The sequence below is a fragment of the Coturnix japonica genome, unplaced genomic scaffold (assembly GCF_054131305.1).
Source record: "Coturnix japonica strain WE unplaced genomic scaffold, WE-NBRP24 Scf040, whole genome shotgun sequence".
Taxonomy (NCBI): domain Eukaryota; kingdom Metazoa; phylum Chordata; class Aves; order Galliformes; family Phasianidae; genus Coturnix; species Coturnix japonica.
This window is the reverse complement of record NW_028188943.1, coordinates 4,176,493-4,197,690: the sequence shown is the minus strand read 5'-3', so window position 1 is coordinate 4,197,690 and position 21,198 is coordinate 4,176,493. Positions and strand designations below refer to the sequence as shown.

Below are 21,198 nucleotides of genomic sequence, written 5' to 3'. Positions count from 1 at the left end.
TAAAGCTTCCTGATTCAATTGAAGAACAGAGATAAAAACGAATAGTAAGGACCATAAATTAGTTGCCCTGATCCAATATGTTTTAGGAAGCTAGTTAAGAATTTCCTGACTTTGGAAGATGCTGAGTGCTTGCAATTCTATTGAACTTCAATAGGCAGTGATGAGTAGCTCCATATTTTGAAAAATCAGGTCATTTATTTCAGAATTCAAGTAACTTCACTTTACAAATCTGTTTCAAGAGGGATTTTTTTTTTGATCGTACGAGCCCCCAATTAAAATTTGCCAATTGCTATGGAAAAAAAAAAAACAGCTTAGATTTCTGCTCACATAAGTATATAAGAACCGCTTACATTTGTTCCTATCTACTGTCCTAGTTTTTCTTTGACTTTTGTTTTTTTCCACTAGAATCTTCCAGCAAAACTGCTGCACTTAATGTGTTTGCCCTGGTTTCTAAGGCAGATCTCCCCTCAAATTCAAATCCTTTTTCTTAGGAGTCTTCATTTTTCTCTATGCGCCCTCACTTTTCTGTGCCAGCTTTACTTACCACTTGCGTGGCATCTCTTAAACACTTGGCCCAATCTCACCATTATGTGAGTTTCCCTGGAGAATTGGGTCTGTTTTGTTTTGTTTTATAGCGATTTTATCAGTTACTGCATTTTATATGGATATTTTAATTTTTTTTTTTTTCCTGAATGTTTTGCAGACATTTACAAGCCCATCAGGTTTCTCCAGTGAATACTTTATTTTAATAAGTGGGTATTGAATGCTTCGTTTAACTTTACTATTGTGCAGTGCCCAGAGACACTGTGCTTGGATGAGCAGTTACGTAAGTGCAATTTGTTTTAGTGCATCTTTTCGTATCAGAATTAGCATTCAGTTGAGCTTTGAAGTCATGTAGTGCATAAGCATAGGGGGAAAGTAAATAAAACAACTTAGTGCATCTGCAGATATAACCCCAAACTGATTTACTTATCTGTGCCTGCTCACTCTGCTCAGTGACAGATCAGTCCCTCAGATGCTTTTCTAGTGATGGTAGAGCAGCGGTTGCCTGATCTGTGAGGATGCATGGAATGCGTGTCTAGTTCAATAGAAGACATGCATTTCCCTTCAGAGTCAGGTGGAATGCATAACTTGAAAATAAGTCTTTTGTTGTTTTTTCAGTGTTTTGCTCTGGCTTTTTTTCCTATTTTGACATGGAAACTGTATTGCAAACAGACCTGATCTGTAACTATTGCTTATCTCTACAGAAAGGAACACTTATTGCAAAGAAATCAAATTGTTTCATAGGAATTCATGACTGTTCAGTGGACTAGGCAGGCAGAGCTGGAAATTCTGTGTTCAGAAAGGGGAAAAGCTTGCATTCATGTATATGATTGCTGAGTAACCTGTGAGGAATTATTACTTCATTGCGGGGAGATTGTATTTGTCATGCAAGTAGCCTGTGAAGTTAGTAGGCATCGTCACACAACAGTGTATATATCCTGTTATAGCGGGCATTTCCAGTGGAGCTGTAGGCATCAGTAGCAATATGATCACAATCATATTGGTTTTAAGGCGTGACTGTAAAAAGAAAGGGAGAAAAGTAGGAAGAAAGAAGGGAAAGCTCCTCCAATGTGAGTGATTAGCAAAGTCTAGTGTTACTTTCTTTAACTGTGCCTGCCATGGAGAGGGTGGTTGACAAACTGTGTTCTTGGGTTTGTGTTATTTCATAAGCTACCGCTCAGCATATTTCTGGTAATGGTGCTTTGTCAGTACTCTAATTTACTGACGGAGGAAGTATAGTATGTCTTCATATATGTCAACCTGCAGTCAGTTCCAGCATAAATCACATCACAGTCTCATGTACTGAGATCTCTGCTCGTGCTGCTGTCAGTTTGCTGAAACAAGTCTGATACACAGATCTTTGCAGGCCCCAAACTGAAAAGGGACTCTAGGTTTCCAAAATTGGTTTGTCTTCTGAGGTAGGCGCACAATGTCCTGATCAATGACTAGCAGGAAGCGGGATGTTACAAGCTGGACAAAACCTTTTAGATGATGCTGAACATGATTAGACCAGGATGATGTTAGTGATGGTCCAGAAGGGAACTGTATCATAATATCTTGGACCACAGTCCTTGTGCAGTGTTTGTTTCATTACTCTCATTACTAAAACAAAAGTGCAACGGTTCTTCAGCACTCACTGACAATGTTTTTGGATTACTCCAATTATTCTATAACTTATTAGCAGAATATTTCTGATTCGTAGCATCTGTTCTGAGGTCTTTTCCTCCCATTCTAATTAACATCTTCAGTTCGCTCTTGCCTGTAGGAATGAGTGCTACCTACTGGACTATGGGGCTGCATAAGGATCCTAGGAAAATTGAACAGATCTGAAGGTATCTCTGCACATTCTATTTATTTTTTATTCTTGGCCTCTACGCAAGGCTCTGCTTGTAGTTCTTATTATTGATCTATGATGCCACACTTTGCTCTTATGTGTCACTTAGTTGGGTTTAAATTTTAGAACAGTCATCTGGAAAATGTATTTCTTAGTGTTCATTTGTATATGGAGATTGCACTGATATAACTACCCGATATTTAAATCAACTCAATTAATGCAATCCATATGTGAGCAATTAGCTTAAGTCAGTTAAGAACCTTTCTTCAGGTATATGAATGTAAACCATATTTAAATTAAGAAAGTGAACAATGCAAGACTTAGAAGCAGGCTGAAGGACATTACTTCAAAAGTAAAATGTTAGTTATTCAGTCCTTTGTCTTGAAACCTCTGGTTCTGGTCTTAATTTTTCACTGATTTGCTACCTTGTTGCATGAGTGTCTTCACTTTTCAATATTTGTGCCTGCAAAATTAGGATCTGCTGAAAGAGTTTGTAGGAGGATGAGGCTGTCTTAAAGAACTGTTTTCTCCCCATGGTAAACTTAAGCTTTTCAATGAGTAATAGTCAAAATTGGAGCCAAATCTTCCCATTTAAAAACATCATTTCCATTTGGAAATGTCATTGCAGTGCCATTTGGGAGTTGCTTGGCTGTCCCGTTGTCCTGGCTTCACCTGCCTCCCCTGCTGCATCTTAATTTGTGCATCTTACTGAATTAGTGTTTTCAGCGCTTTAAGTTGTGTTGTAGGACACGTGGCCCAGACAAAGAGGCGCTTTGGCAGAGAAGAATGAGTACCTTAGAATCCTTAAGTGCACATATTCTGCCATATGCTGAGGGCATCTCTTAAACAGTTTAACATTCTGAACTGGCCAATTTGAAGTTTTGATGGAAAACTCCAAGTTTTGAAGAGAATGAGCTGAGGAAAAGCTATGATTTCCAGCAGGAAGCAGGTACTTGTTAAAAGAAAAATCTTGAGTTGAAAATTACTTTTTCCAGTCAGAACTAGTGACTAAAAATTCTGTTTTGGGCTTTCTTACCAGTGAGAAAGTATTTGAAGTTGTTGCAAAAAGGGTCTAAAGATGACTCAATCTCATGGTAGGTGTCAAGAAACTTTCAGTTTTTAGGTGCTTCCTGAATCCTTATTTACTCCTCCACAAAACAGTACAGATCATCATAACTTGCATTTTCCTCATAAATGACAGTGCAAAGTGTCACCAACTGCAGGTGAATTTGTTCTCATATTTGATAGTTACTGTTGTTGCAGCTAAAATAGTAGAAATCTGATGAGCGTCCTTTCATGTGGAACTGAGGAGGTAGTTTAGCTGTGATAAGGCTGTTAACTCACCTTTTCAGTAGGTCATGTGAACTTCTTGTCTCATTTGATTATGACATTGACAGTGTTAGCTGGGAATGATGCAGATCTCATTCTGTGTCTAACTGGTTTGTGACAAAGTGCGGCTTAATGAAATGTGTCCGCTGAGAGAAAAGGAACTCTCCTATCAGAACAAGGACAGAGACACAGTTACACGGACCAAAAGGAGAAAGCACAGACTAAATCATTTATCTTGGGAAGGAAGAATTGTCCACTGTAAAAAAAATCAGTCAGATGTAGAAGGTGAAACTCTGAAGGCTCGTTATGCTAATTAGCATCAATGCTCTGATGTGGGTAGGCAAGAAGAAGCTGATGGAGTGGTGCTTTAGAACACCATTTGCTCAAGAGGAAGTACAACGCATCATGGATTCATTAATCTGTGCTGAAATGGAAAAGTCTTTGAGCAGCAGTGGTCTAAAGTGGTCAGGATCTTTCCAGTGGCCTTGTTCAGTTGGTTGGCAGCCAGATAATACGAGTGTCATCTAAGAGATAAGCTATGATCAGTAGTGAATTGTTAGCTGCAGTAATGTGGATGGAAACTGCTTTGGTCATTGGTGCCTGTATATATGCCTTGCAGATATTCACCTATATTTCACTGTGAACAAATGAAAATCTGGTAACTTCAATCCCTGAACAAAGAAAGAACATTGCCCCCTTTGTTTCTTGAAGTAAATGGGGAAGGGATCACATTTCTTCAGTGAAACCCCGTGGCTTGCCAAGATGCCCAAGTGAGGTATCCCAGAGGGAACTTTAAGCAGCTCACTTAAATGATGGGAAAGAAGTTTCACTATGAAATTAATGATGCAGCCCAGAGCACAGTAGGAAAACACCTTGCCCTCTTTTTCCCCATCTTTGATTCCAGCTGTAGAGTCCTGTAGTGCTTATCTGTATATTTATCTGCTATAAAATGAAATGGATTATATGAAGAGCTCTACGAAGCAGTACTCAGTACTTCAACATTTCTCTAATGCAATTAAGGCAGATATTTCAGAAAATGGAAGACTGTTAGTTGCCATAAGCTGGTGTTTCATTGGATTGCACACAGTTTAAAGCCTCCAATATTGCTGTTGTTGTGGGGGCTTCCTGTTTCTAGAATGACCATAGACATCGCAGGGCAATGCTGTAATGCAACGACTAGATGGCATTGGATGAGCATCTCCATGGAATAAATGTATGGTGAATGTAGTCAGTTCCAGCGCATGGACTTCAGGCTGTAAAAAAATAATTCTATTTCTGTCACATCTTCCTTTTAATTATGAGGGAGGGCTTTACTGGTTCTGCTGCTTTCCAACATCACTGCCTTGTTCTCTGAAAAGGTTAACAATCAAGAAAATTCACGATTCCACCTGCCCTCTCCACATGTACTCACATCTCAGGTTGATCTGAGCTTTCTTAATTGCAAGACCAAAACACCTTAATGCAAATATTCCTCTTGCTTCCATCCTGGGTAAGCAGTAGTTATTTATAAGTCCAGCATGCTGTGTCTGTCTGAGGCTGCCACACGCTGTTCAACGGCATCCTGATGTTTACTTGTGCCTACTTTCCTTTATAGATATTCTTATCCTGTGCTGGTACTGCTGTCTGCTTTTAAGATGCACAGTGAATGGTGATGTTGCTCTCTACATATCAAACACAATGCATCCCTTTAGATTTCATAGTTCACTGTGCCCCAGGTGCTGTTATTATCAGTCCTGACATCATTCATTTGATATGATGGGCCCTGTCTTTCCATTTATCTGTAATGGACAGGAGATTTTGAATCATTTTATCTTCCAAGCACAGCAACATCTTTTCTTTAAAAAGTGACTTTCCTCTCTTTCCAATTCTCGCTTTCTTCCTGGTCTAATATCTTGTGCATTACATTTATCCCCCCCATGTCTTTATTTCATATTTCCTTTTCCCTTTTGTTTTAGTGGTTTTTTTTTGTTTTGGTTTGTTTTGTTTTTTGGTGTTTGTTTTCTTTTTTCCCCTCTCCTCCCCATGTGTTCCCTTCTCTCTTTTTCCCCTCTCATTTTTCTTTCCATGCAGGGCATCGAACCAGTCTTACAGCAGCCAACTGAAGGGTTCTGTTGACAATATCAGCCTTGGGTTAGGACTAGTTCATGTCTCCCAGTCCAAAGACATTTCAGAATTCAGTACAGTTGGAAGCTGAGGCGCTCAGGGATCTTTTGCTTTGCTCTTAAACCAAGCAGACCTAAGGGTGAGAGAAAAAAAGAGGATGAATCTTCATTAAAACTTGATGTCAGACTTCGAGGTACAAGATTAAAAGCAAGGTCTTAAAATTGCAAACAGACTTAAAATATCATTCTGTTTTTAACTGAATAGGTCCGTGCTTTAGCAACTTAACCTCTTTCTCATTAACTCTCTGTGAGGTGTCCCTGCCTTCAGAGCAAGGTCTAATGCTTCTCTTAGAAGTGCATTTACTGCCTGTGTATTCAGAAGAGAAAACTCAACCTCATCTTTATGACTGTGGTGTATCAATTTGAGATTTTAAGGATCTGGCTTTTTTAGAGTAGTTCTCCCATTTGCAGTTCAGAATGACTACCTGCCTTTATACATCTTTAGAGGTGCGGCTTGCAGAGGTGCAGGAGTATTACTGATGATGTGTACTGATATTTGAAACCAACAGTCATCAACAAATTCACCTGTGGTTGAGTTTTCTTTGCTCACAGCCAGTCACAGGAGAGCTGAGCGTGTTCCATCAAATCTTTGCTTCAGGGTGTGGGCTTGACTACTTTCTGTTCATTTTCCAGGGCTGCATGGCACTAGTATATCTGAAAGGCAGACAACCCAAGCGTTTCTTTCCTCAGACAGTTGTGAATGCTGGGTGCTTTGCTGTGGATCACTGTGGCAGTGTTTTCTGGCTACGTACGTTTTTAGAACACCTTAGTTATGCTTTGAGGGTTCCATCTTCTACCAGCTCTGTGGCTTTTCCTGAGTTATTCTAGAACTACTTACAGAAACGTTACAGCCCCAGAGTCTGCTTGGAGGAGAAGGTCAAAAGTGTTTGGTCTTGATTGGTGGGAGAGATGTGTGATATTTGCACAAACTACTTCAAATTGTGGAACTGATCCTTTCTACAGTAGCACTAATGGATCGTGTATCTCAAAGGTTGTGGCCGAACGTTTAATGGAGACACTTCAGTTCTTATGTAGAACAAAGGAGCAAATAGTTTCCTTTTTTCTGTGCTCTGGTAGTCAAGCAGTACCCCAGGAGGCAGCTAACAGCTGTCCCACATGCTGACCCCCGTCAAAGAACTGTTTAAAGGTAGAAAAGGAGGTAGAGCTATAACAGAAGTTCAATCCAAAGCATCAGACTTGTGAGCAAGAGAAATACAATTTAATTACGGGTAATCTGTTTAGAGGTAGAGGTGGGGTTTCCTTTACTCTATTGGAATTCCTTGTGGCAAACATTTTCATCACTTGGTTTGAGCTGCTGGGAGTCCCATCCAGGCTGTCACGTAGTCTCACTAATGCTGCAAAGGAGAGAAGACATAAAGCACTTAAAGCAAATACAGTAGCTTGGAACTACGTTGTGAGAAATGCCTTTGGTTTGAGAAGTGAATTTCATTAAATCTTGCCAAATGTAGAAAGCCAGTCTCAGCTTTCCAGTCTCTTTATTTGCTATCAGCACTTGAGATCAGCTTAATATTTTACCTTCACCCTTGGATGCAGAGCATAACGGACAAAACCATTATCTGCGAATGTCATCGCTATTAGGAGAGGAAGAGAAGGAGGAAAGGAGCAAGGGAACAGAGCTGGTGGGGATCTCCAAAAATAAACAGCCTATAACAGTATGGTCAGAGGGAGTGAGCGAGGTTGGAAAAATCAGTGTCTCATAATTTAATTAAAGTTCTGCATCTCCTTCAGAGCTATGGCTACAGGCTGCCAGGCAGAGGGCTAATATCTAAAGGTCATTCGAATGAGCGAAGATACTAATCACTGGAGGACAAAACTGAACTCTGCCTCCCAGTTCTTGCCTTCTTGGTGAGATTTTACCTTCCTTCCATTATAAATTAGCCTGTGAATGTCATGGGGCAATTGAACTGTCATAGAGTCTCCTCTAGGAAGAACCTCCTTTTGTATCAGAATGATGGAATTGGTAAATTGCAACATGGGCAGAGTAAAGACTGAAGAGTGAGGGTACTGTGACCTATGAACATGTCAGCATGCTGTGTACAAGATGTGCTTGTGAACCAGCCCTACATTCCAGACCACAGTCCATAGCAGAATCTAATGCTGCAATGAGAAACACTGCAATGCAACAGGATCGATTAGTTTTTCTTGCCTCCTTTTCTAAGAGAACATCTAATTTCTTCTTGTGTTCAGAAAGAAAAATAATTTATATATATATTTACAAACTGGCTTTTTGTTTAGTGACTTTTAGAATGGAGTTACGCCTGCTGGAAGGAAACTGTGTATGCACACAAGTTCTTGGCAGAAATACACTTGTAAATCTCAGCTGAGCATCTGTTCTCTTGCAGGTCAGGAAAGGTGAGCCTGCAGGTAACTTTGCCTGAAGGGCTATTAAGAAACATAACAGAAACGGTCATGTTTTTACATAGAATATTTGGTAGAAGCATTCAGTGACTTCTCATGCTTTTGTTACTGGCAATATTTTTCAGCTTTCAGAATGAGCAATGTAGCAGCTGTGGGTTATGAGGAAAAAAGGGAATTCAGGTAACACTGAAACTAGAGTAAAGTCAGAATGAGTCTTGTGATGTTGCCAGAAACCCCAAGATGGCATCAGAGACCTTGTTTTTCTCCATTAGAAACGTATGACATTTTTAGTGGATTTTATTGTTTCTTTGTTTTCCTTTCTTAACCAGTTCTCCATTGTATCTAGTATTTTTTGAAGTATTCCAGCCTTAAGACCTTTTTTCTGCAAGCATTATTTGCAAGGCTCACTGATAACGCTGGATGCAATGCACCCCAGTTGCAATGCGAGATTCTATCTTCAGACCGCCAGATTGTGTCCCCAGGAATACATCTGTACTTATTCTGTGACTAGGAGGCTGGAACAGCAAAGCTGGATGTAACTCTGTAGCTAGAAATTTGTCCAGTACTTACAATAATTAGGCTCTGCAGTGCACACAATCACTAATGAGGGAAATTAGTCAGATTCTGCAAAATTGTACAATGATGTGCTGCTCCTTACAATCAAATATCCTGCAGATTTTTTCACTGATCACTGAGTCAGGAGCAGAATATTTTCAATCCAACTAATGAAAACACTTTCTCAGTGCAAATCTAGGATCCTTATTTAGCTTTTTATCCAGTCTTTGCAGTGAATCTAGGTAATTGTTCCACATAATGATGTAGCATGCATCAAGATCTTCTTGATGTGCTTCAGATAGCTACATTTCTCATGAGCGGAGGAGCTTAAATGAGATATCCAGCTCATCTCATTTAAGTGCATACATATTTCAGGCTGGTCGAAGAGATTCAAGCACCTGTCTTCAATTAGAATGAGTAGGAGTTGGATGTACTTATTTGCTGTGGAGGTTTTGAGAAGCCTTTGCTGTGCACGTAAGCTGGGTGAGTTTTGTAGATAGCGCAGAATTTAGAGCGTTTCCGAAGGTAATTTTGTTTGTAAGTGGTCCTGATTGTGTATGTACTTAAGTAAAGGAAAATCTGCATTTATTTTCAGGGCTGTAACTGTCTGAATTCTGGAAGGAAAGGGGATGATAAAATCTGCATGGTGGTACGCACCTCTGAAATGTACCGACTGTTGATTCATTCCAACCCAGTGTTAAAAGTCTTTGATCTGTGTTTTAATTGGCATTCCCCATCTTTGTGCCAGGTCTTGCCAGAATCAGGAACTCTTTGGAATCAACTTTTGTTTGTGATGTGTTGCTTTGTGATTTCAGCCACCGTTGTTCCTTGAGTGGAGATGATCTGAACAGGCAGTGGCTGACTCCCAGTTCTCAGCTCCATCCAACAATTTACCACACCAAAGGTCTTCTGTATTATCTGCGCAGCATCAACCGGGCCCCTGTGGTGAGTAACTCCCTGTATCTTCTATGGGTTATTGCACGCAGATGGATTATTGCAGTTGTGTCAACAGCCCTGTTTTATGGTTAGAGATGTGGAAAGCATGCTATACCGCTATACTTTCATCATTGTGGGGTGTTTTTGAAAGTCTTGGGTTATCTACTGAATCTTCTAACCAACTCCAAACTTCAGAGTCTTCGTGCACCTGCAGAGTGAATACAAATTCCTTACAGCTCCTTAGTATCCTCAAAGTACTTCAGCTAAACTAGATATTGTTAGTAAGTTATTGTTATCTTTCTGGCAATGACAGGAGAAATTCTGTGAAGACATAGTCTGAATGGATCATGCAAAAGCCCAAACTGGAGCAATCTGTGCAATCAGAGAAACACAAGTTAACTTTCAAAATGGTTGAACTTTTCTGCTGCTTCAGTGAGAAGAAAATGACTTTTTGGGGGAACTACCGGAAGTTCATGAGGGGTGATACTACTGGCATATGTCTGGGATCTGTCCCCATCTGTTCGGTCTTGATGCCCAACAGAATGAATAGTTCTGAGACCTCAGGATAAAAAAAAAACACTGATGGTTTCAAATGTTGATGAACAGAATGGAAGTGGATGGAACAGCAAGTTGGCTTCTTATAGCCCCAGTTAGGCAGGAAATGTCCTAAGATGCACTGTTCACTCTGGTCTTGATGAGAAAATCCTCAGACAAGGTGAAAATGTCTGTGAGTTTCTTTAAGTGAATATTTGTGGAAATATGCTATTTTTGGCCTAAATGACAGCCCTGACATCGAGCTCTGCACTCCAAGGAATCTACTGGAAGTTCAGCTTGTATCTGAGAGTTTATTCCACCTACATTTTCTTTGGGTTTTGAGCTACATCTGATCAGTTTTGTTTTATTGTGCTAATCGTATTGGGCCTTTTTAATTTAAATTTATCATAACCATCCCTGTCACATCCAGATGCATGAAGTTGAACATGCGCCCAGTGGAAGTTTTCATCTTGCTGAGTGAAGTAAGACTATTGATCGTATCATGTCTCTCACTCACAGGCAGTATGTCAGACGTGGTAAACTGTTTTTTTCTTTGCCTTTGAAGAGTACATTGATTTTGGTTTATACATGCTCGCAAATGTCTTTTCCCAACTCCAGAAGAAGCTGGATTTCTTCTGCCCTGCACTCACTGCCAAGATGCCATGAAGGCAATTTCACTGATAGCCAAATGATTTCTGTGGAGTGAATTAGTTTAATTTATCTTGGGGATGCGCAAGCAGTTTCTTCAAAGGAAAGGAAAGCTTCTTGAAAGTGAAAAGGAAATAACTTTAAAGTTAGCGGCCTTTCAAACCAAACCCATTTTAATTGGTAACTTCAGCCATAGAAAACAGCCATCTAAGTGCTTTATTTGTTTATTTATTTTTGCTTCTCTTGTTGGTTTTGGAAACCCTAGTAAAAGTAGGGGCTGGATACGCTGTAGTATTGCAACTCTCCACTGAGGGTGGTTTCTTTTCAACTGAGAGCAGCGGGAGTATCAGAGAGCTAAGCTTGGGAGCAGCTAGGACTGAAGGGGAAAGAGATGTTGCTTTTTCCCCTTGAGCATTCGTGGTGAGGAAATGTGCAGTTTGTGAATTACAGTTGACAGTGCACTTGCAGGATGCAACAGGAAAAGTGTAGCTCTTACAGAGGGATCAAGCTGCAGCAAAGAGCAAGTTACTTTTGGAGGGGACAGGAAGATGCTGTTAGGGACCAGGAGACACAAAGCGGTGTTTGCTTTTTGAGATATTCTATCAAGGTTGGAAACAGAATCTGACTGCAAGTACATAGCTTTTTGTGAGCAAAGCATCCTAAACGTGTCTACCTCAGCAGTCTGAGATTGGGTCCTCTCACGAAGCTACTAAGGAAAAAAAAGAGTATTTGCATCCATTTTCTGTCTTGCTTTTCCTTTGTTTTAAAAGCTTCCTGATTCTGTGAGTCATGAGGGGGATTGTTTTTGAGTTTGAAAGCAGTTCTTACCTTTGTGGTGCTCAGTGCTGGCACATTACTTTAAATAGATAAAAATTTGCATGTGTGTCTTGAGTCATACCCCAGTGAACACCAGACTTGGAATTTGACTGTGTGTTGGTGTCACAGCTGTACAAGAAGGATAGAGAGAAAAAAGGGGTGGGTAGGTCTCAAGTTTACCTTGTGGTTGCCCAGGCTTAACCCAAGGAAAGTTCTTCATTGGGTGCTGCAACTATAAAATACAGTTTTGTCTTGGCTGAGTAGTGAGGCTTGAGCTACTCTGTAGAATAAAAATAGAGCAGAAGAATGCATTGTAAAAACAAAAACAAAACGATTTGTCATAAACATTGAGAATAACTGCAGTGCTCAGTAAAATTAATTAAAATGTAGGTATATATGATACACAAATGGAATGGAAACATTTCCAGTAGTGTTGACTTCTCTGCTGTGGAGGTGGGTGGCAGTCATGGATTCATCCCATGGCATGAAATAGTGGTGTTACAGAGCCTGGCTTTTACAATGCTTTACTAATATGGAAGGCTTGTTCCAGACTTGTCACTTAAGGATTCACTCTTGAGATGCAGAATTATGGACCTCCTGCTTATCAGGCAGCACAGCTATCTGAGCAGCTGATCATCCCTGTGTGGTTTCTGATAAGTAATCTTTTAGGTAATAATATATGCATCTTGCATGTTAGTAATTCTGTAAATTGGCAGGTAATTGATACCTGGTTGAGCTGGGATCTCTGCCTCAAAATAGAACCACAGCTATAAAACCTTCTTTGATATTCATAGGAGTAAATTCTAGTTGGTACCTGTGGTTAAACTAATCTATGACTGTATTGCTGGAAGCATAGATGGAACGCTAACTGGAAAAATGCCTGTCATTAAAAGAACCAATAAATGCAGCTGTTTAGAAGGGGGCTTTATGGGATAATTCCCTGTTTTTCAGGCAGTTGCTTGAAGTGTAGGACTGCATAAGCCCCATGTGTTGGACTGGGTGATCCTTTTACAGGTCCTGTCCAACTCAGGATGTTCTGTGGCTATAGCAGTCCTGTTAACTAGGACTTGTGGGATGAATCTGCGTGTGAGTGTCTTAGCATCTCCAATCAACGTGCAGCTTGTCAGAGCAGCTGGAGGAATTTAAATGCTCAGTTCCTTAGGTAATTAAACTTCCTGACTGGCTGCAGCTAAACTGAGTTACTGTATAACTACTAAACAAGCATACTAGGGTAAAACTTGCCTTAACAGTTGGTGGAAGAAGTTGATCTATTCCATCTGTTTCTCTCCTCCTGTCTATGTTTATATAAGAATATGTATCTTTCTTCCTCATCTTTTTAATTGATCCACAGTGCTTCCCTACCTTATGACACCTGTCCCTTTGTCTCTGATAGATGCCTCAGAAAACTATTTAAATGATATCACGATGTTCCTTTCTAATCGGCAATGAATATTGCCTTAAAACAAACCAGTTTCTTCTCTTTAGAAATCCTTGTCTTTTCACTGCTGGATTTCTGAATGTTTCTGATAAAGACATGGAGAATATATGTAACAGCAGTGTCTATATTGACTTCATATTCCGGAGGGCAATGAGATTGATTATTATTTAACACTTGGGTCAATATTTTCCTCTTGGGTCATTAAATCGTGATTTTCATTTTTATCAAAGTTGATATGTGCCTATAAAGGCAATCAAAACTTCCATTAAAACCTGGAATGTACCTTGTACCTAGTTTATATGATAGCTGACATGAGAGATGGATTAAATAGATACATTACGTTGTGTGGAATCAGATTATTTGTCTGACAAAGATAATGTCCCGTGCTTTATGTCCAGGAATTCATGTAAGTATCTGACCACATACAATACATTTTTACACAACTGCACAATTACATTTTCCTAAACATTGTGTAGCACAGTTTTTGTGTTTAAAGAAGCCAAGGTGATTAATTGCTGGCAAAAGGTGCAGTTTTAAAATCTCCTGAGGCTAATGCTAGAGTTGAGAAGTCAGAGGAGCCCAACAAATTGCTCCGTTGTATCATAAGTTACCATGAACTCTCAGGTTCCTCGGTTGGCATGGAATCTTGCACAGATGTCATGTTTATTTCTGCTGTGGACAGAAATGCACCGGTGTTGACACTGGATTCATGAGATCATGTCAGTTCCAATAGGTAAAACGAGGTACGACTGACTAACAAAGTTTGACACTGATTATAGGCTTGGCCCAGAGCTCTGCTCTGAGTTTGTCTGAAGAGCACTGACAAAGGTGTAATTCCTCACATACAATCCTCTAGTATTTATAGTGTCTGTTGTGAAGAACCACAAAGCTTACTTCAGTATTACAGATTTTGCCTTTCTTTCCTCCCTAGGTGTTCTGTGACTACCATGGACACTCCCAGAAAAAGAATGTGTTCCTCTATGGTTGCAGTATCAAAGAGACCTTGTGGCAAGCAGGTTGCGTGGTCGACACAGCAGTTATCACAGAAGATGTTGGCTACAGGGTAGGTCTGCTTTGTTCCTTTCTACAGTTGTTGGCATATATGTGCACCTACATCCCTCTTTAAGATGAGGTCAGATCACAAGTTCTGTTGGTAGGTGCAAACTTGTCTTGCAGCAGAGGAGTAGAGATCCAGAAAAGTTTAAATGATTCCTACTATCTTCATGCACCAGATATCTGCGAGAATATTGTCAATAGGTGGATCTCTAATTCATTTCATTAAGATGCTGTTTTGTTGTCACTGCCGCTGACTAATAGAAATGTTGTATTTTTGTGTTTTATAAGTTCCAAGTATACATGTGCTTCTCTCACCCTCAACTCACGAGAAGTCCCCGTGGAAACACTTGTTTCACAAGGAAAAGCAGGAAGGGTGCTTACAGTCAGAACATCGCTTGTTGTATTTGAAATCAGTGGGCTTGAAAAGGCTGAGGATAGTTCACTGTTACACAAACAGAATTCAAATGCTGCTTTCAGCATCTGGTGCCTGTCTTGAATCTGCAATGAAGAAACCAAGAGCAAGCCTCCAAGGGTGTCCAAGAATCTGCAGTGGCCTAGATGAAAGGCTTTGTGATTGCAAAATATGGGAAGTTTCTCTCCTTCCTCCCATGAGTAATTGGGGACGATCCTGCTCTCCATGTATTTACTTCCCAAAAACATGAGCAAAATACCTCAAGAAAATTGTGATTTTTGAACAGCCTTTGCTGTAGCCCTTGATTCGTGGGAGAAAGAGGCATTGTTACTTCCTAATACTTGGCCTCAGATGACATGCGTAGCATTGACATTGGAAAACCCAACTTCAGGATTTCTCCTTTTAATCACCATTCCAGGCCCCTTTGACAGTAATCTCTGAAGGGACCTCAGTAAAGAATCCTAATTCCATTCTGACCAAATGGGAACGGAGGTTTATGGACATGGGCAGCACCCCCGTTTTTGTGCATGCTAAATCCAGCTGTATGAGAGACAGGGAGCATGGTTAAAGTAATGTGTTGTCATAAAAGAATCCTTTGAAAAGATGCGTTTTCACCCTCCCAGAAATACAATTGAAAGGTAATTAATGAGAAAAGCAGAGGGGAAAGAACTATTAGTGTGAAATCCAGTGAAAGCTGGTAAAATGAAAGGAATATTAAATTCAGATTTGATAATGCTTCTAAATGAGTCCTGACTACAGAGACATTACTGTTACCTGCCAGCGTTTTTATTTAATCAAATATAGAAGACTGATTATGCATATAATTTCAATTGTTTTAAAAACTAAACTGGATTAGAGATCTGATTATGGTACTTCATAGCATATATTTACAAAAATCTGTGTGCTGTTTCAGATAAGGACAGAATGAAAACTATCTGAACCTTCACACGCAGTTTAGCTGGATCTCATGATTGTGTTCAGGATTATAATTGTTTGGGTGACTGTGCTTTATTTTTAACCCAGCTCCAGGAAAACCTGGATGTGTTGCTCGGAATCATAATATTTTGCAGCAAATTGTACTTTGAGGGCAATTCAGAAGCAGTGGATGTTTAGTTCAGAGCAAGTAATCAATTTTAAAGATTCCTCTGTTCGGTATTCTCCCAGGAAAAGGAATGCTGTAGTTCTTAATAGCACACTGTAGATCTTGACTTAAGAGTTAGGCTCATGCTGGTCTCAGGTTTGAAATGTAATCTCTCACTTTGTTCCAGTTATCTGTTCACAAGGTTTTTTTCTGCTGATGAATGGACCTTATAGATCTTTATGTCTGTACCTTACAGAACTGGTAGGGTCCATTCATAGCTATAGATTGGATATGCTGAAAATAACATTTACTTTCTTATTACAGAGGTATGTATGATTATGATGTTTGCAGTGGATATTGCAGAACAGTTTAGGCCAAAGATTTTATCTTCTGCGTCAGTCATCCTTTAAGAGAAGACCAGCTATTAAATGTTATTTTCTCAATTTTGATGAAACCAAGCAGTCCTGTACAGAACTGTGATGTAAAGCTCAACAGAGTGGAACTAGAATTGCTTAGAATCAATCAGTTTCACTGATTGTTATTGGAAAGTGAAATTAGCTGGTTGGCTTTCACTGCCCAAACTGAATGAAATTTGAGGGTCAATGCCATTAGCAATGAGCAGAAACTCCTTCTGTATGATTCCATTCCATTCAGAAGTTTAAGAAAGCTGTCATCAAAGAAATAATGAACGTTCTTATTTTACAAGCTCTTCACTGGATGGTCTTTGGGCATGTACTGGGATGCAAGCACAAAGGTTTATATGCACATATGTGCTTTTGTATGTAAATGCCCAATTTCTACACCGAGTACACCTAGTGTTAAGGTATCTAGTATATACTTTTACAGTTAGCATGAAGAAGTGTTGCATCCACACTGATAGAAATATTTGATAGCGCTGTGTATTAGCAGTGTTTATAGGCTGCTGTTGAGAAAAATGATTTCTAGAATAAGAAAATCACTCAGAGCTAAGAGGTAATTTTACTGAATTTTCATATTTACTCTTTATTGCCGCTTTCTATACAGAGTGCATTCAATGTACCATTTGATCCCAGATGAGAATAGTTTGGTTTATTTCACAATGCAAGATAGTTAAATGCTAAGCTCTATTTTCCTATAATTATCTGTGACCTTCAGTGGGATTATGCATTCCCCTTCTTTGCTGTGTGCTGTGTTCAAACAAAATTCCTCCTATAGCTGAATCCCTTGTCAAATTGTGAGGAGGAGCTGGAAAGGAAAGAATGGAAACATTGTGCGCTGAGCTATGACTGCAGCCCTCTAGGCAGAACAGGAAAATGTAGTTAATGTTGAAGCAGCTTAAAAAATAAAGCTTCATAAGTGACTTCAGCAGTCCAAAACTATAGGATGTGCAAAGACATCATTTTGGATGGGATGTACCAAATGTACTTACAGCATTTTTGTCTGTGACTGGGGACAAAAAAACAAACAAACACAACAAAACATTAGAATATGAAGATTTCACTTGGGATGAAGATGAGTCCAGTTTGGCACTAACTGGAACTATCACAGTGACAGTTTCTACAGGTAGCTTTGGTGATACGCGCTTTAAACAGCATAGGCCTCTTGTAGATGTATTTGTGATATAAATGCATGTACATCTGTTTGATTCATTTTCTCATTGCTGATACTTTCTTATAGACTCTTCCTAAAATCCTGGACAAAGTGGCCCCTGCATTTGTCATGAACAGCTGCAGCTTCCTTGTAGAAAAGTCCCGCGAGTCAACAGCCCGGGTGGTGGTATGGCAAGAAATGGGTGTGCTGAGGAGCTACACCATGGAGAGCACGTACTGCGGCTGCAGCCATGGTCTCTACAAAGTAAGTACCTCTTCCAAAGAACTACATGGCACACTCCTTCTAATGTGTGTCTAATGAGCTTGGGAGAATAGAGAGTGCTGTTTTTATGCTGTTTGGTATTGCCAGCTTCCTTCTATAATATAAGTGTAGCCATTCTACTGAGTTTCTTCTCAGTTAAATCCTTCCACGATCCTTCACTTTTAATCTTCCATGCCAGGGAAGTAGGTTCCTTGCTACGAGGTTTCATTTGACAGTGAAATAAAAAGAAATTCCAGTCTAATGCCAAAAATATTGAGCTGAATGAAGGAGTGTTTTTGAGATGATACAGACTGTGTCTTTATAATGGTATTCACAGTAGATCTGAGGTAATTAACATGAATATTAGGAGTCGTACACTTCCTGTTGCAGTCTATCTGGGCATTTGCTTGGCTAAACTTAAGAGCCTGCACTGAGAATTCTGCACTTGGAGTTTGTTACTGACAGCCAAAGGTAGCTCATCTATGAGCTGAAGCCACAGCTTTAACTGTGAACTAAATGGAGCTAAATTTCTTACCAAATGATGTTCCAGATACTGTGGGAAGGGCTGTACTTGTGCTGAGTGCATCAGAGACAGGAGCCTCTTGGCACTTTTTAAGTACATGGTTTGAGCTCTGGTAATTGTATTTAGCTGTACATAATTCTCCACTTGCTCAGTTGGTGAATTCTTTTTGTTCCTTTCCCAAACCTGTTGCTTTCCATGGAAGGGATTCTGTGCTCCACCTTATTTCTCCCACTAGGGAGCAATCCTTATCTATACAGCATTAATATGTGGTTAAGGATCCGAAAAGACCCTTAAGGAAAAAGCCATTGTTACAAATAACAATTAATAAGACGTTCAAATTATTCTTTGCAAGTTCTATGTTAATCCTTTTACATTCCATAGAATGTGGCCAGCAAGTACTCAGCTACTGTTTTAACAGTGCTCTACTATACTCACATCATTTCTTAGATAGAAAAGGCAGAAGAAATATCTGAAGATGGTTTAAAGAAAGAGAATATAACTGCCCTGAGCATTACACCTAGTGCTCCCTACTCTGAGAAGTGCTGATGGGGTGCAATAGGTACCACAGGTTGTGGTGGGGTTTTAAATTTCCTTCAGACAGTGGGGAGAAATTCTACCTTGACTAATGTCAGTGGCAAAACTCCTAGTGATCTCCATGGAGAATTTAACTCATTTCCTAGATAATTTGAGTAACATCTAAAAGCAGTTGGACATCAGGTTATATCAGTGTCTAATGATTTGTTCTCTACTTCCTTCAGTATTTTCAACCCAAGTTTGCATAAGTTGTGCCAGCAGATCTAAAATGTTTTATGCAACGTTCTCCCAAGTGCACCACCACTCAGTAAGCTGGTGGTCAGGCTTCTAATGGTGTTGGTAGCAGTTCTGGATCCTGATCTTTGACTTTCTTCCTTCTTGAAAATGGTGAAAATAATGGTGAATGTAGCTGCTTTGCTGACTGTAAACTGAGATACAAACTTCTTGTGCTTGAAGTTGCACATATCTGATAGGGAGTTTGCAAAGGATTTAGGAAAAAACAGAGGAAGGCTTTGTAGAGACTGTAAGAAGCTTAAATATTAAATACACAGGGCTGTCAGGTAAGCCCCCTCTCACCACAGAGCAATGTTGTAGGAGGGCTGAGGTAACCTGTCTGATAGAGAGGCCCAGAAAAGAAGTTCCTAAAGTTTTTCGATTGCACGGTGTGTGGCATATCATGTATAGAAATGTGACTTTCATTTCTAAAGCAGTTTAGTGAGTGAAAAATAAGGCATGAATTTGTTACTAGTGATATGTAAATGAGAAACAGTTGTGACCCCAGCCTTGATTAAAAGTCATTTGATTTCAAATGGGTATGGGGGGAGGGCAGAAATGAGAGCAAAAGAAAAGATGACTTGTCTCTGTTGAATCTCCCTGTCTGTGTGATCAATGGAAATGCAATAAGCCATCTACCCTTAAGGAAGAGAAACATAAAACTAAAGAAACTATTGATCTTATCTAAGGTTTTATTCAACATAAAGAAGAAGAAAAGAAGGGGAAAAAAAATCCAGACTCTCTTTGATTTTGTCTGGATTGTCCAATTGAGTCTTAGAACAGCAGTGTCTCCATTTGAAAGCTGCCTAAAACAAAGCAGTCCATTTCAACAAGGAATTCTCCTTCCTACTTCTACCAGTTTACAATCTCACAATCAAAAAGTAATCAGAAACTGCCTATCATTTCTCTCCCAGTGTGAATGCAGTCTGTATTAACTCCCTCACTGGACCTATTGCCCTCCAGGTTTGTATTACTGTCCTCCTTTTGCAGGATTTTGTTGAGCCATCTTGTCTTATTTGGTTTGCAGAATACTGAATATAAGGCTGTGCCATAGAAAGCTCTATTCAGTACAATCGGGAGCAAATATTGGCCCAAAAGAATCAAATCTGCACTGACGCATATGGATATTCTCCTAAGTTTCTTCAGTGTGATTCATTTTTAAACTGGCATAGCTCTTTGTTTTACCATATCCTATTGTACTACACTTTATTCTTCTTGATTCTTGGCTGACTAGTTAAGACGCCTGTAGTAACGTACTGCACTGGGATGTTCAGATTACTAACTGTATTCACCATCCTACGAGTCTGATGTATTTTGAGCCATGTATACATTTGCGTTCCAAAACAGATATAGTAGAAACATGGCAAATCTCAAAACTCAGCTCCGTGCTCTCTCAGTACATGTGGTGTTGGAAAGGCATTTTCCTTGACATGTTGTGCCTGGTAGAGGAGATGAAGTACTGATGTAAATAGACTTCAGCTTCTTGCTTCAAAGGGATACACGCAACAAGGAGTAACAAATGAGTTTTTAAATTATTCCAGATATTTTGACAGTACCCTTTGAAGGAGATTTTACTGGTGACGTGGATCCCTTTTTGAAGAAAGTCTTTGGGAGAGTCAAGAGAAAAAATTAATTCTGTCCAGTCTAATGCTTCTGAATGAGGGGAATTGAATGCCCCAACTTTTATTATCCGACTTGATGAGAGGGAAAAGGCATCCATTTGCAGAGATGATGGAATCAGGGAGAGCAGCACCGAGCAGAGTGGCCATACGTTCATAAGAAATTGTTGATAGTTGTTCAAAACACCTTTGAAAGGAGGATTTGGGGAATTTCAGGAACGCTCTTCCATAGAACCCATCTTCATGTTGGAAAAGTTTTTCTTCTTTTGAGTCCAACTACTCAATTCACTGAACTGGTAAAGCAAGCTAGAGGTGAGGAAAAACTGATGTTGTTTTGTTGGTTGGTTGGTTGGTTTGATTTGATTTTGCTTGCATTCTCTCCAGTCATTTACAGTAGGAGAAATTAGAGGTAAAATTGTGCCTGATGTAACGGCAGCAATTGGCAGGTGGAGCCTGGCCAGAGTAACTGTCAAAAGTCATGGCCTGTCTAACAATTAGAAGCCCCCATCTCTACAAAACTCACCCCAGATAAATTGTGAGAGTGAATGTCCCTGAAGGTTCTGTGAGCCATCTTCGTGTGAGCGAGGATGTGACATTAGTCATGTAACGTGTGTTCCACAAATCATGTGCCATCTTGCTGAAGTCTGTCTCGTTCTGTTTAGAAGGTTAATAAATTGCATCTTTTTGTTTTTCCTA

At 39.7% G+C, this 21,198-nt stretch overlaps 1 protein-coding gene across 1 annotated transcript in view; it reads left to right on the top strand.

Annotated features, from left to right (window-relative positions):
- Positions 1–21,198, top strand: part of LOC146753055 (cytosolic carboxypeptidase 4-like) — a 114,806-nt gene that overhangs the window by 23,982 nt on the left and 69,626 nt on the right. The window contains exons 2-4 of the mRNA XM_085530998.1: positions 9,618–9,747; positions 14,106–14,237; positions 17,380–17,556. Coding sequence (XP_085387124.1) covers positions 9,618–9,747; positions 14,106–14,237; positions 17,380–17,556 — 439 coding nt within the window. The remainder of the gene's footprint in view (positions 1–9,617; positions 9,748–14,105; positions 14,238–17,379; positions 17,557–21,198) is intronic.